Here is a 13266-nt window from a genome sequence, read left to right on the forward strand (position 1 = left end):
TCAAAACATGCCAAACTGTCTTAAAATGCCCTCAAAACATGCCAAACTGTCTTAAAATGCCCTCAAAACATGCTTAAAATGCCTCAAACTGTCTTAAAATGCCCTCAAAACATGCCAAACTGTCTTAAAATGCCCTCAAAACATGCCAAACTGTCTTAAAATGCCCTCAAAACATGCCAAACTGTCTTAAAATGCCCTCAAACATGCCAAACTGTCTTAAAATGCCCTCAAAACATGCCAAACTGTCTTAAAATGCCCTCAAAACATGCCAAACTGTCTTAAATGCCCTCAAAACATGCCAAACTGTCTTAAAACATGCCAAACTGTCTTAAAATGCCCTCAAAACATGCCAAACTGTCTTAAAATGCCCTCAAACATGCCAAACTGTCTTAAAATGCCTCAAAACATGCCAAACTGTCTTAAAATGCCCTCAAAACATGCCAAACTGTCTTAAAATGCCCTCAAAACATGCCAAACTGTCTTAAATGCCCTCAAAACATGCCAAACTGTCTTAAATGCCCTCAAAACATGCCAAACTGTCTTAAAATGCCCTCAAATGCCCTCAAAACATGCCAAACTGTCTTAAAATGCCCTCAAAACATGCCAAACTGTCTTAAAATGCCCTCAAAACATGCCAAACTGTCTTAAAATGCCCTCAAAACATGCCAAACTGTCTTAAATGCCCTCAAAACCTCTCTGACTCTCTCTCTCTCTCTCAGACATATGCCCCTCCTCACTCCCCCTCCTCCTCTCCCCTGACAATGGCCATCCACCACCACCACCACCACCACCACCACCACCACCACCACCACCACTACTGAATTTTGTTTAACCGATTATTACATAGAAGATATTTTTCCTTTTAGTTGCGAAGAAGAAAGAAGAAGAAGAAGAGGAAGGAGGAGGAGGAGGAGGAGGAGGGTTAAGTGTGGCCCTACCTCCTCCCCCACCTGCCATCCAGCCCCAGCCTCTCATTGGTCAGCTGTCAGCCAATCAGGAAGCTGATTTTCTTGCATTACAGGTACTGGGTGTGGAAATTTTGAGAGATGGACAGGGTTTGAAAGTGACTATTTTTGACTTGTTTTAACTATGAAGGAAGGGAGATAGGGTAGTCAAATTTGGAGTGAAGGTGGTGGAGACATGGAGGAAGGTCTGTGTGGGAGGAGAAATGTGGAGGTAACTTGTGGAGGGAGATATGGAGGAAAGATTTGGAGGGTGTGTGAGAAGAAATTGAAAAAATATCAGTTTTCAGTTGAGACTATCATAGAAAACTACTATTTTAACTATGAAGGAAGGGAGGTAGGGTAGTCAAATTTGGAGAGAAGGTGGTGGAGACATGGAGGAAGGTCTGTGTGGAGGAGAAAGTGGAGGTAACTTGTGGAGGGAGATATGGAGGAAAGATTTGGAGGGTGTGTAGAGAAAAATTGAAAAATATCTGGTTTTCAGTTGAGACTATCATAGAAAACTACTATTTTAACTATGAAGGAAGGGAGGTAGGATAGTCAAAATTGGAGAGAAGGTGGAGGAATGGAGGAAGGTCTGTGTGGGAGGAGAAATGTGGAGGTAACTTGTGGAGGAGATATGGAGGAAAGATTTGGAGGGTGTGTAGAGAAAAATGAAAAATATCTAGTTTTCAGTAGAGACTATTTTGAAAAGTACTATTTTAACTATGAAGGAAGGGAGGTAGGATAGTCAAATTGGAGAGAAGGTGGTGGAGACATGGAGGAAGGTCTGTGTGGGAGGAGAAAGTGGAGGTAACTTGTGGAGGGAGATATGGAGGAAAGATTTGGAGGGTGTAGAGAGAAATTGAAAAAATATCTGGTTTTCAGTTGAGACTATCATAGAAAAGTACTATTTTAACTATGAAGGAAGGGAGGTAGGGTAGTCTAAATTGGAGAGAAGGTGGAGGAGACATGGAGGAAGGTCTGTGTGGGAGGAGAAAAGTGGAGGTAACTTGTGGAGGGAGATATGGAGGAAAGATTTGGAGGGTGTGTAGAGAAAAAACTGAAAAAATATCTAGTTTTCAGTTGAGACTATCATAGAAAACTACTATTTTAACTATGAAGGAAGGGAGGTAGGATAGTCAAAATTGGAGAGAAGGTGGAGGAAACATGGAGGAAAGTCTGTGAGGGAGGAGAAACATGGAGGTAACATGTGGAGGGAGATATGGAGGAAAAAATAGAGAAAGATGGAGGAAAAAATATCTTCTTGTGATGTGAAATAGTCTAACATTTTTACTATTTTAACTATGAAGGAAGGGAAGTAGGATAGTCAAAATTGGAGAGAAGGTGGAGGAAACATGGAGGAAACTCTGTGAGGAAGGACACACTCATAGCTAACACTCGGAGAGAAACACGTAGGCATTTACAAAACTCTCTCTTTCCAGGTTGAGCTGAGCGGCGCGAGAGTTGAAGTAGACAGGTTGAAAGACAGACTCAGCCAGCTCGGTGACTTAAAAGGACAAGTTATTGCACTCAGAGAGAAAGTAAGTCTTGATCCTAATCTTTGCAATAATTCACTCCATATACCCTGGGAGGCACTGGGAGAGGCTGGGAGGGCACTGGAAGAGGCTGGGAGGCACTGAGAGAGGCTGGGATGCACTGAGAGAGGCTGGGAGGCACTGGGAGAGGCTGGGAGGCACTGGGAGAGGCTGGGATGCACTGAGAGAGGCTGGGAGGCACTGAGAGAGGCTGGGAGGCACTGGGAGAGGCTGGGAGGCACTGGGAGAGGCTGAGAGGCACTGGGAGAGGCTGGGAGGCACTGGGAGAGGCTGGGATGCACTGGGAGAGGCTGGAAGGCACTGGGAGAGGCTGGGAGGGCACTGGAAGAGGCTGGGAGGCACTGGGAGAGGCTGGGAGGCACTGGGAGAGCTGGGAGGCACTGGGAGGCTGGGAGGCACTGGGAGGCTGAGAGGCACTGGGAGGCTGGGAGGCACTGGGAGAGGCTGGGAGGCACTGGGAGAGGCTGGGAGGCACTGGGAGAGGCTGGGAGGCACTGGGAGAGGCTGGGAGGCACTGAGAGAGGCTGGGAGGCACTGAGAGAGGCTGGGAGGCACTGGGAGAGGCTGGGAGGCACTGGGAGAGGCTGGGAGGCACTGAGAGAGGCTGGGATGCACTGAGAGAGGCTGGGATGCACTGGGAGAGGCTGGGAGGCACTGGAAGAGGTTGGGAGGCACTGGGAGAGGCTGAGAGGCACAGGGAGAGGCTGGGAGGCACTGGGAGAGGCTGGGAGGCACTGAGAGAGGCTGGGAGGCACTGGAAGAGGCTGGGAGGCACTGAGAGAGGCTGAGAGGCACTAGGAGAGGCTGGGAGGCACTGGCAGAGGCTGAGAGGCACTGGGAGAGGCTGGGAGGCACTGAGAGAGGCTGGGAGGCACTGGGAGAGGCTGGGAGGCACTGGGAGAGGCTGGGATGCACTGAGAGAGGCTGAGAGGCACTAGGAGAGGCTGGGAGGCACTGGCAGAGGCTGAGAGGCACTGGGAGAGGCTGGGAGGCACTGGGAGAGGCTGGGAGGCACTGAGAGAGGCTGGGATGCACTGGGAGAGGCTGGGAGGCACTGGGAGAGGCTGGGATGCACTGGGAGAGGCTGGGAGGCACTGGGAGAGGTTGGGATGCACTGGGAGAGGTTGGGAGGCACTGGGAGAGGCTTGGAGGCACTGGGAGAGGCTGGGATGCTCTTAAAACATTAATTAATTATTTTTTTCTCTCTCTCTCTCTCTCTCTCTCTCTCTCTCTCTCTCTCTCTCTCTCTCTCTCTCTCTCTCTCTCTCACAGGTGAAAGTTGATGGAAGTTCGTATCTTTCTTACGTGTCGGAAGTTTCGTCTTCAATAATGGAGTTAATATTCAAGGTGAGAGAGAGAGAGAGAGAGAGAGAGAGAGAGAGAGAGAGTTACTGGTGTTTTTGAAGGGTGTAGTGGAAGTTATTGGTGTTTTTCAAGGGTGTAGTGGAAGTTACTGGTGTTTTTCAAGGGTGTAGTGGAAGTTATTGGTGTTTTTCAAGGGTGTATTGGAAGTTACTGGTGTTTTTCAAGGGTGTAGTGGAAGTTATTGGTATTTTTCAAGGGTGTAGTGGAAGTTATTGGTGTTTTTCAATGGTGTAGTGGAAGTTACTGGTGTTTTCAAGGGTGTAGTGGAAGTTATTGGTGTTTTCAAGGGTGTAGTGGAAGTTATTGGTGTTTTCAAGGGTGTAGTGGAAGTTATTGGTGTTTTCAAGGGTGTAGTGGAAGTTATTGGTGTTTTCAAGGGTGTAGTGGAAGTTATTGGTGTTTTCAAGGGTGTAGTGGAAGTTGTGGTGTTTTCAAGGGTGTAGTGGAAGTTATTGGTGTTTTCAAGGGTGTAGTGGAAGTTATTGGTGTTTTCAAGGGTGTAGTGGAAGTTATTGGTGTTTTTCAAGGGTGTAGTGGAAGTTAATGGTGTTTTTCAAGGGTGTAGTGGAAGTTATTGGTGTTTTTCAAGGGTGTAGTGGAAGTTATTGGTGTTTTCAAGGGTGTAGTGGAAGTTATTGGTGTTTTCAAGGGTGTAGTGGAAGTTATTGGTGTTTTCAAGGGTGTAGTGGAAGTTGTTGGTGTTTTTCAAGGGTGTAGTGGAAGTTACTGGTGTTTTCAAGGGTGTAGTGGAAGTTAATGGTTTTTCAAGGGTGTAGTGGAAGTTATTGGCATTTTTTCAAGGGTGTAGTGGAAGTTAATGGCATTTTCAAGGGTGTAGTGGAAGTTAATGGCATTTTCAAGGGTGTAGTGAAGTTATTGGTGTTTTCAAGGGTGTAGTGGAAGTTAATGGCATTTTTCAAGGGTGTAGTGGAAGTTAATGGCATTTTCAAGCATGTAGTGGAAGTTAATGGTGTTTTACAAGGGTGTAGTGGAAGTTAATGGCATTTTTCAAGGGTGTAGTGGAAGTTAATGGCATTTTCAACATGTAGTGGAAGTTAATGGCATTTTTCAAGGGTGTAGTGGAAGTTAATGGCATTTTTCAAGCGTATAGTTGAAGTTAATGGCATTTTTCAAGGGAGTAGTGGAAGTTAATGGCATTTTCAAGGGTGTAGTGGAAGTTAATGGCATGTAGTGGAAGTTAATGGCATTTCAGGGTGTGTGAAGTTAATGGCATTTTTCAAGGGTGTGGAAGTTAATGGCATTTTCATATTTCGGTGTAGTGGAAGTTAATGGCATTTTTCAAGGGTGTAGTGGAAGTTAATGGCATTTTTCAAGGGTGTAGTGGAAGTTAATGGCATTTTCAAGGGTGTAGTGGAAGTTAATGGCATTTTTCAAGCATGTAGTGGAAGTTAATGGCATTTTCAAGGGTGTAGTGGAAGTTAATGGCATTTTTCAAGGGTGTAGTGGAAGTTAAGTGGCATTTTCAAGGGTGTAGTGGAAGTTAATGGCATTTTCAAGGTGTAGTGAAGTTAATGGCATTTTTTCAGTGTGTGTTTTCAATGTACAAGGTGTAGTGGAAGTTAATGGCATTTTGGGTGTAGTGGAAGTTAATGGCATTTTCAAGGGTGTAGTGGAAGTTATTGGTGTTTTCAAGGGTGTAGTGGAAGTTACTGGTGTTTTCAAGGGTGTAGTGGAAGTTACTGGTGTTTTCAAGGGTGTAGTGGAAGTTACACTGGTGTTTTCAAGGGTGTAGTGGAAGTTATTGGTGTTTTCAAGGGTGTAGTGGAAGTTACTGGTGTTTTCAAGGGTGTAGTGGAAGTTATTGGTGTTTTTCAAGGGTGTAGTGGAAGTTATTGGTGTTTTCAAGGGTGTAGTGGAAGTTATTGGTGTTTTCAAGGGTGTAGTGGAAGTTATTGGTGTTTTCAAGGGTGTAGTGGAAGTTATTGGTGTTTTCAAGGGTGTAGTGGAAGTTATTGGTGTTTTCAAGGGTGTAGTGGAAGTTATTGGTGTTTTCAAGGCTGTAGTGGAAGTTATTGGTGTTTTCAAGGGTGTAGTGGAAGTTATTGGTGTTTTCAAGGGTGTAGTGGAAGTTATTGGTGTTTCTCAAGGGTGTAGTGGAAGTTACTGGTGTTTTTCAAGGGTGTAGTGGAAGTTAATGGCATTTTTCAAGCGTGTAGTGGAAGTTAATGGCATTTTTCAAGGGAGTAGTTGAAGTTAATGGCATTTTTCAAGGGTGTAGTGGAAGTTAATGGCATTTTTCAAGGGTGTAGTGGAAGTTAATGGCATTTTTCAAGCGTTTAGTGGAAGTTAATGGCATTTTTCAAGCATGTAGTGGAAGTTAATGGCATTTTTCAAGCGTATAGCTGAAGTTAATGGCATTTTTCAAGGGTGTAATGGAAGATAATGGCATTTTTCAAGGGTGTAGTGGAAGTTAATGGCATTTTTCAAGGGTGTAGTGGAAGTTAATGGCATTTTTCAAGGGTGTAGTGGAAGTTAATGGCATTTTTCAAGCATGTAGTGGAAGTTACAAACAATTTTCCTAACTCAATCAATTTTGTAGATACAGGAAGAGAAGAAAGAAGAAGAAGAAGAAGAGGAGGAGGACGAGGACGAGGAGGAGGAGGAAGAGAAGAGGAGGCTGCAAGAAAGGCTCTCCGACACCTGCAAAATGGCGGACATTTATAAAGGCCAGTTGGAGGACGCACAGAGAGAGAACGAGATTTATATGGAACAACTTAAACGATTAGAGCTCGGAATTCAGGTTTGTGTGCGTGTGTGTGTGTGTGTGTGTGTGTGTGCGTGTGTGTGTGTTCCAGTCTCTCGTCTAAGCTGTGGACACTCTCTGACGCCACGTACGCACTCAAACTGCTCCACGTCTCAGTATATTTGCCGGAAACTCAATAAAATCTCGGACATCTTACGTTCCTGAGCTTCTTACTATGCGATCTTGTGCTTCTAGTGTCATATTCTTCTCTCAGGATCAGTTTCTCATTATCCACTTGGTCCAGTCCGTTGGTCTACTCGTAAACGTGTACCAGATCCCTCTCTCCTCTCTCTCTCTCTCTCTCTTCTCTGTTCCAGCGTTGGTAGATCCATAGCCTTTAGTCTCTCCTCGTATGTCATCCCTTCAAATTCTGGGGCCATTCTTGTGTTTTTGTGGTTCTAGAGGCAGAGTGACAACATTTCTGCATTATTAACAGGAGAAACACTCTTTTGAAAGGCTCTAGTTGAAGTAATAAGGGTTTTTAAGAGTGTTTTTGTGGTTCTAGAGGCAGAGTGACAACATTTCTGCATTATTAACAGGAGAAACACTCTTTGAAAGGCTCTAGTTGAAGTAATAAGGGTTTTAAGAGTGTTTTTGTGGTTCTAGAGGCAGACTGACAACATTTCTGCATTATTAACAGGAGAAACACTCTTTGAAAGGCTCTAGTTGAAGTAATAAGGGTTTTTAAGAGTGTTTTGTGGTTCTAGAGGCAGAGTGACAACATTTCTGCATTATTAACAGGAGAAACACTCTTTTGAAAGGCTCTAGTTGAAGTAATAAGGGTTTTAAGAGTGTTTTTGTGGTTCTAGAGGCAGAGTGACAACATTTCTGCATTATTAACAGGAGAAACACTCTTTTGAAAGGCTCTAGTTGAAGTAATAAGGGTTCTAAGAGTGTTTTTGTGGTTCTAGAGGCAGAGTGACAATATTTCTACATTATTAACAGGAGAAACACTCTTTTGAAAGGCTCTAGTTGAAGTAATAAGGGTTTTAAGAGTGTTTTGTGGTTCTAGAGGCAGAGTGACAACATTTCTACATTATTAACAGGAGAAACACTCTTTGAAAGGCTCTAGTTGAAGTAATAAGGGTTTTTAAGAGTGTTTTTGTGGTTCTAGAGGCAGAGTGACAACATTTCTACATTGTTAACTGGAGAAACACTCTTTTGAAAGGCTCTAGTTGAAGTAATAAGGGTTTTAAGAGTGTTTTGTGGTTCTAGAGGCAGAGTGACAACATTTCTGCATTATTAACAGGAGAAACACTCTTTGAAAGGCTCTAGTTGAAGTAATAAGGGTTTTAAGAATGTTTTGTGGTTCTAGAGGCAGAGTGACAACATTTCTACATTATTAACAGGAGAAACACTCTTTGAAAGGCTCTAGTTGAAGTAATAAGGGTTTTTAAGAGTGTTTTGTGGTTCTAGAGGCAGAGTGACAACATTTCTGCATTATTAACAGGAGAAACACTCTTTTGAAAGGCTCTAGTTGAAGTAATAAGGGTTTTAAGAGTGTTTTGTGGTTCTAGAGGCAGAGTGACAACATTTCTGCATTATTAACAGGAGAAACACTCTTTGAAAGGCTCTAGTTGAAGTAATAAGGGTTTTAAGAGTGTTTTGTGGTTCTAGAGGCAGAGTGACAACATTTCTGCATTATTAACAGGAGAAACACTCTTTGAAAGGCTCTAGTTGAAGTAATAAGGGTTTTAAGAGTGTTTTGTGGTTCTAGAGGCAGAGTGACAACATTTCTGCATTATTAACAGGAGAAACACTCTTTGAAAGGCTCTAGTTGAAGTAATAAGGGTTTTTAAGAGTGTTTTTGTGGTTCTAGAGGCAGAGTGACAACATTTCTACATTATTAACAGGAGAAACACTCTTTTGAAAGGCTCTAGTTGAAGTAATAAGGGTTTTAAGAGTGTTTTGTGGTTCTAGAGGCAGAGTGACAACATTTCTACATTATTAACAGGAGAAACACTCTTTGAAAGGCTCTAGTTGAAGTAATAAGGGTTTTAAGAGTGTTTTGTGGTTCTAGAGGCAGAGTGACAACATTTCTGCATTATTAACAGGAGAAACACTCTTTTGAAAGGCTCTAGTTGAAGTAATAAGGGTTTTTAAGAGTGTTTTTGTGGTTCTAGAGGCAGAGTGACAACATTTCTACATTATTAACAGGAGAAACACTCTTTTGAAAGGCTCTAGTTGAAGTAATAATTAATTTTTTCCTGTCTCTCCTCATATGTCATCCCTTCAAATTCTGGAACCATTCTTGTAGCCATTTTTTGTAGTCTCTCCAGCTTCCACACTACCCCTGCATAGTCCAATCTGGGGCTTACTATACGACTTATCAATTTCTTCATCATTTCTTTGCCCATGTAGTGAAATGCTACTCCAATATATCATTTTACCAGGTTTTCATGGGTGTGGGAAGGCTGTGGGTGTGGTAGCAGGCTTTTAAGGTAACAACAAGGACGTTTTAGCAAGTTTTCATGGGTGTAGGATGTCAAAAAAGCATTAAAACACTCTAAAATACCCCAAAAACACACAAAAACACATCAAAATACACCAGAACACTAAAACACACAAAACACATCAAACACACAAAACACAAAACACACAAAACACACACAAAACACACCAAAACACACAAAACACATCAAACACACAAAACACACAAAACACACAAAACACACAAAACACATCAAACACACCAAACACACACAACACACAAAACACACAAAACACACAAACACATCAAAACACACAAAACATAAAACACACACAAAACACACAAAACACACAAAACACACAAACACAAAACACACAAAACACAAAAACACAAAACACACACAAAACACACTAAAACACACAAAACACATCAAAACACACCAAAACACCCAAAACACACACACAAAAACACACAAAACACACCAAAACACACCAAACACACAAAACACACCAAAACACACACAAAACACACAAATACACAAAACACATCAAAACACACAAAACACATCAAACACACAAACACAAAACACACACACACACAAAACACAAAACACAAAACACACAAAACACACAAAACACACAAAACACACAAAACACATCAAAACACACAAAACACACTACAACACACACACAAAACACATCAAAACACACACAAAACACACAAAACACATCAAAACACACAAAACACAAAAAACACACAAACACACACAAAAACACACAAACACACAAAACACACAAAACACACAAAAACACACAAAACACACCAAAACACCAAAACACACAAAACACAAAAACACACAAAACACACCAAAACACACAAACACACACAAAACACACAAAAACACACCAAAACACACACAAACACCAAAAACACATAAACACATCAAACACACCAAAACATACAAACACATCAAAAACACACCAAACACACATCAAAACACACACAACACATCAAAACACACAAAACACACAAAACACACCAAAACACACAAAACACATCAAACACACACAAACACACAAAAACACACAAAACACACAAAACACACAAAAACACACAAAACACACACAAACACACAAAAACACATCAAAACACACAAAACACACAAAACACATCAAAACACACAAAACACATCAAAACACACAAAACACACAACACTAAAACACACAAAACACAAAACACACCACACAACACACAAACACACAAACAAACACACAAAACACACCAAAACACACAAAAACACACAAAACAAAAACACACAAAACACACAAACACACAAAACACACAAAACACACAAAACACATCAAAACACTGCAAAACACACAAAACACAAAAAACACAAACACACAAAACACACCAAAACACCCCAAAAACACAAAAACACAAAACACAAAACACACAAAACACACAAACACACAAAACACAAAACACACAAACACACAAAACACACACACAAAACACACAAAACACACAAACACACAAAACACTTCAAACACACAAACACATCAAAACACACACACAAAACACACAAACACATAAAACACACAAAACACACATCAAAAACACACAAAACACACTTAAACACACAAAAACACACCAAAAACACACCAAAACACCCCAACAGAGACAGAGAGAGCTAACTTTTTTACATCAATGTTAAAATTAATGACATTTTGTGTTTTGAGAGTGCATCTGTTTGTCTCTCTCTCTGTGTGTGTTCATACGTTTGTTTTCCCTCCAGCAAGCAGCCACGGAGGGGGAGGAGAGGCTGCAGAAGGTGGAGGAGGAGAGAAGGAGAGAATTGGAGGAGATAGAAGAACGGTGGAGAGAGAAAGAGAAGAAGATAACGTTGGAACACGAATTTGAGATGGAGGAATTAAGACAAGAAATCGAGAAGGTTCAAGAGGTAAGGCTGGCTCTCTCTCTCTCTCTCTCTCTCTCTTTGTTTTTGTGTGTTTTGTGTTTTGTGTTTTGATGTGTTTTGGTGTGTTTTGGGGTATTTTGGGGTGTTTTGGGATGTTTTGTGTGTTTTTTGTTTTGGTGTTTTTTGTTTTTGTGTTTTGGTGTTTTTGATGTGTTTTGGGGTGTTTTGTGTGTTTGGTGTGTGGTTTGATGTGTTTTTTGTTTTTATGTTTTTTTGAGTGTTTTGATGTGTTTTTTGTGTTTTTGATGTTTTGAGTGTTTGTGTGTTGTTTTGAGTGTGTTTTGTGGTGTGTTTTTGTGTCTTGTGTGTTTGTGTTTTGTGTTGTTTGTGTGTTTTGAGTGTGTTGACTTGTAAAAGTTTGGTGTGTTTTGTGAGCGTTTGTGTTTTGAGGTTTTAGTGTGTTTTAAGTGTTGAGTGGTTTGATGTTTTGTTTGTGTTTGTGTTGAGTGTAGTGTTTGTTTGGTGAGTGTTGTTTGAAGTTTTGATGTGTTGGAGATGTTTGATTATGTTAGTGTGTTTTCATGTTTTGTGTATTTTATTGTGAGGTGTTGTGTTATTTAAGTGTCTTTGGTGTCTCAGTGTTTGTCTTTGTGTGTTTACAGTGTGTTTATGTTGTTGGGTGTGTGTTGGTGTGTTGTGTTTTGTGATGTTTTGTTTATGTTGTGTTCTGTGTTTGGGATGTGTTTATGAGGTGTTTGATGTGTTTTGTGTGTTTTGTGTGTTTTGATGTTTATGTGTTGTGGTAGTTTTGAGTGTGATTGGTGTGTTTAATGTTTTGATGTTGTTTGGTGTTCTGTGTGTTTGTGTTTGAGTGTGGTGTTTGGTGTGTGAGTTTGATGTGTTTTGTTGAAGTTTGACTGTGTGTTGGTTTTGATGTCTGTGTGAGTGTGTTTTGTGTTTATTTGTGGTTTTGAAATCTGGTGTGTTGTGTTTGATGGTTGTGTTTGGGGTGATTGAGTGTTTTGTTGTTTGTGAGTGTTGTGTGTTGTGTGTGTTTTGTGTGTTGATGTTTGATGTGTTTGAGTGATGTTTGATGTGTGTGTTTTGATGTGTTGTGTGTTTTGGTGTTTTGGTGTTTGGTTTTGGTGTTTTGGTGTGTGTTGTGTATGTGTTTGGTGTGTTTTGTGTTTTGGATGTTTGATGTGTTTTGGGGTGTTTTGATGTGTTTGGGGTGTTTTCTCTCTCTCTCTCTCTCTCTCTCTCTCTCTCTCTCTCTCTCTCTCTCTCTCTCTCTCTCTGTGTGTGTTAAATATATCTTTCAATTATTTTAAACGAATTTTATCTGTGACATTAATTTTTGTGCAATATTTTAATTTAATCCTCCTCCTCCTCCTTCTCCTCCTCCTCCTCCTCCTCCTCCTCCTCCTCCTCCTCCTCCTCCTCCTCCTCCTCCTTCCTCCTCCTCCTCCTCCTTCTCCACAGACCCTGGTAGCCGGCCTGGAGGAGAAAGTGGAGGAGAAACTGAGGGAAAGACTTCAGGACGAGAAAGAAAGAATTGTCAAGATTTTAGAGACAAGTTTTGTCGAGAGGGAGAGAAACGCACTGGAAACGTTGAAGACTGAGATGACGGAGAGGTGAGTGTGTGTGTGTGTGTGTGTGTGTGTGTGTGTGTGTGTGTTGTAGTTTTCCAAGGCCTGCGGTTGACGTTTCTGTGGCCCAATCTCCAAATCTACACTTACACAATCTTACGTTCAAACTGTGCACTCTCTGACGCTACGTACTCACTCCAACTGGTCCGCGTCCCAATAATCTCTGCGGGAAACTCAATTTTTTAATATCTCTGGGACATCTTCCGTACCTGAGCTTCTTACTATGCGATCTTGAGCTTCTAGTGTCATATTCTTCTCTCGGGATCAGTTTCTCATTATCCACTTGGTCCAGTCCGTTGGTCCACTCAGAAGTGTACCAGATCCCTCTCTATCTCTCTCTCTCTCTTCTCTGTTCCAGCGTTGGTAGATCCATAGCCTTTAGTCTCTCCTCGTATGTCATCCCTTCAAATTCTGGGGCCATTCTTGTGTTTTTGTGGTTCTAGAGGCAGAGTGACAACATTTCTGCATTATTAACAGGAGAAACACTCTTTTGAAAGGCTCTAGTTGAAGTAATAAGGGTTTTTAAGAGTGTTTTTGTGGTTCTAGAGGCAGCGTGACAACATTTCTGCATTATTAACAGGAGAAACACTCTTTTGAAAGGCTCTAGTTGAAGTAATAAGGGTTTTAAGAGTGTTT

General features: G+C 41.6%; 1 protein-coding gene across 1 annotated transcript in view; it reads left to right on the forward strand.

Moving 5' to 3' along the window:
- The first annotated feature begins 825 nt into the window (after positions 1 to 825).
- The window catches only part of LOC123507018 (vicilin-like seed storage protein At2g18540), a 13979-nt gene continuing 1538 nt past the window's right edge, over positions 826 to 13266 (forward strand). Inside the window, exons 1-6 of the mRNA XM_045259518.1 lie at positions 826 to 1021; positions 2387 to 2485; positions 3773 to 3847; positions 6426 to 6626; positions 10859 to 11023; positions 12464 to 12615. Coding sequence (XP_045115453.1) covers positions 3830 to 3847; positions 6426 to 6626; positions 10859 to 11023; positions 12464 to 12615 — 536 coding nt within the window. The 5' untranslated portion in view covers positions 826 to 1021; positions 2387 to 2485; positions 3773 to 3829. The remainder of the gene's footprint in view (positions 1022 to 2386; positions 2486 to 3772; positions 3848 to 6425; positions 6627 to 10858; positions 11024 to 12463; positions 12616 to 13266) is intronic.

The sequence above is a fragment of the Portunus trituberculatus genome, chromosome 2 (genome assembly GCF_017591435.1).
Source record: "Portunus trituberculatus isolate SZX2019 chromosome 2, ASM1759143v1, whole genome shotgun sequence".
NCBI lineage: Eukaryota > Metazoa > Arthropoda > Malacostraca > Decapoda > Portunidae > Portunus > Portunus trituberculatus.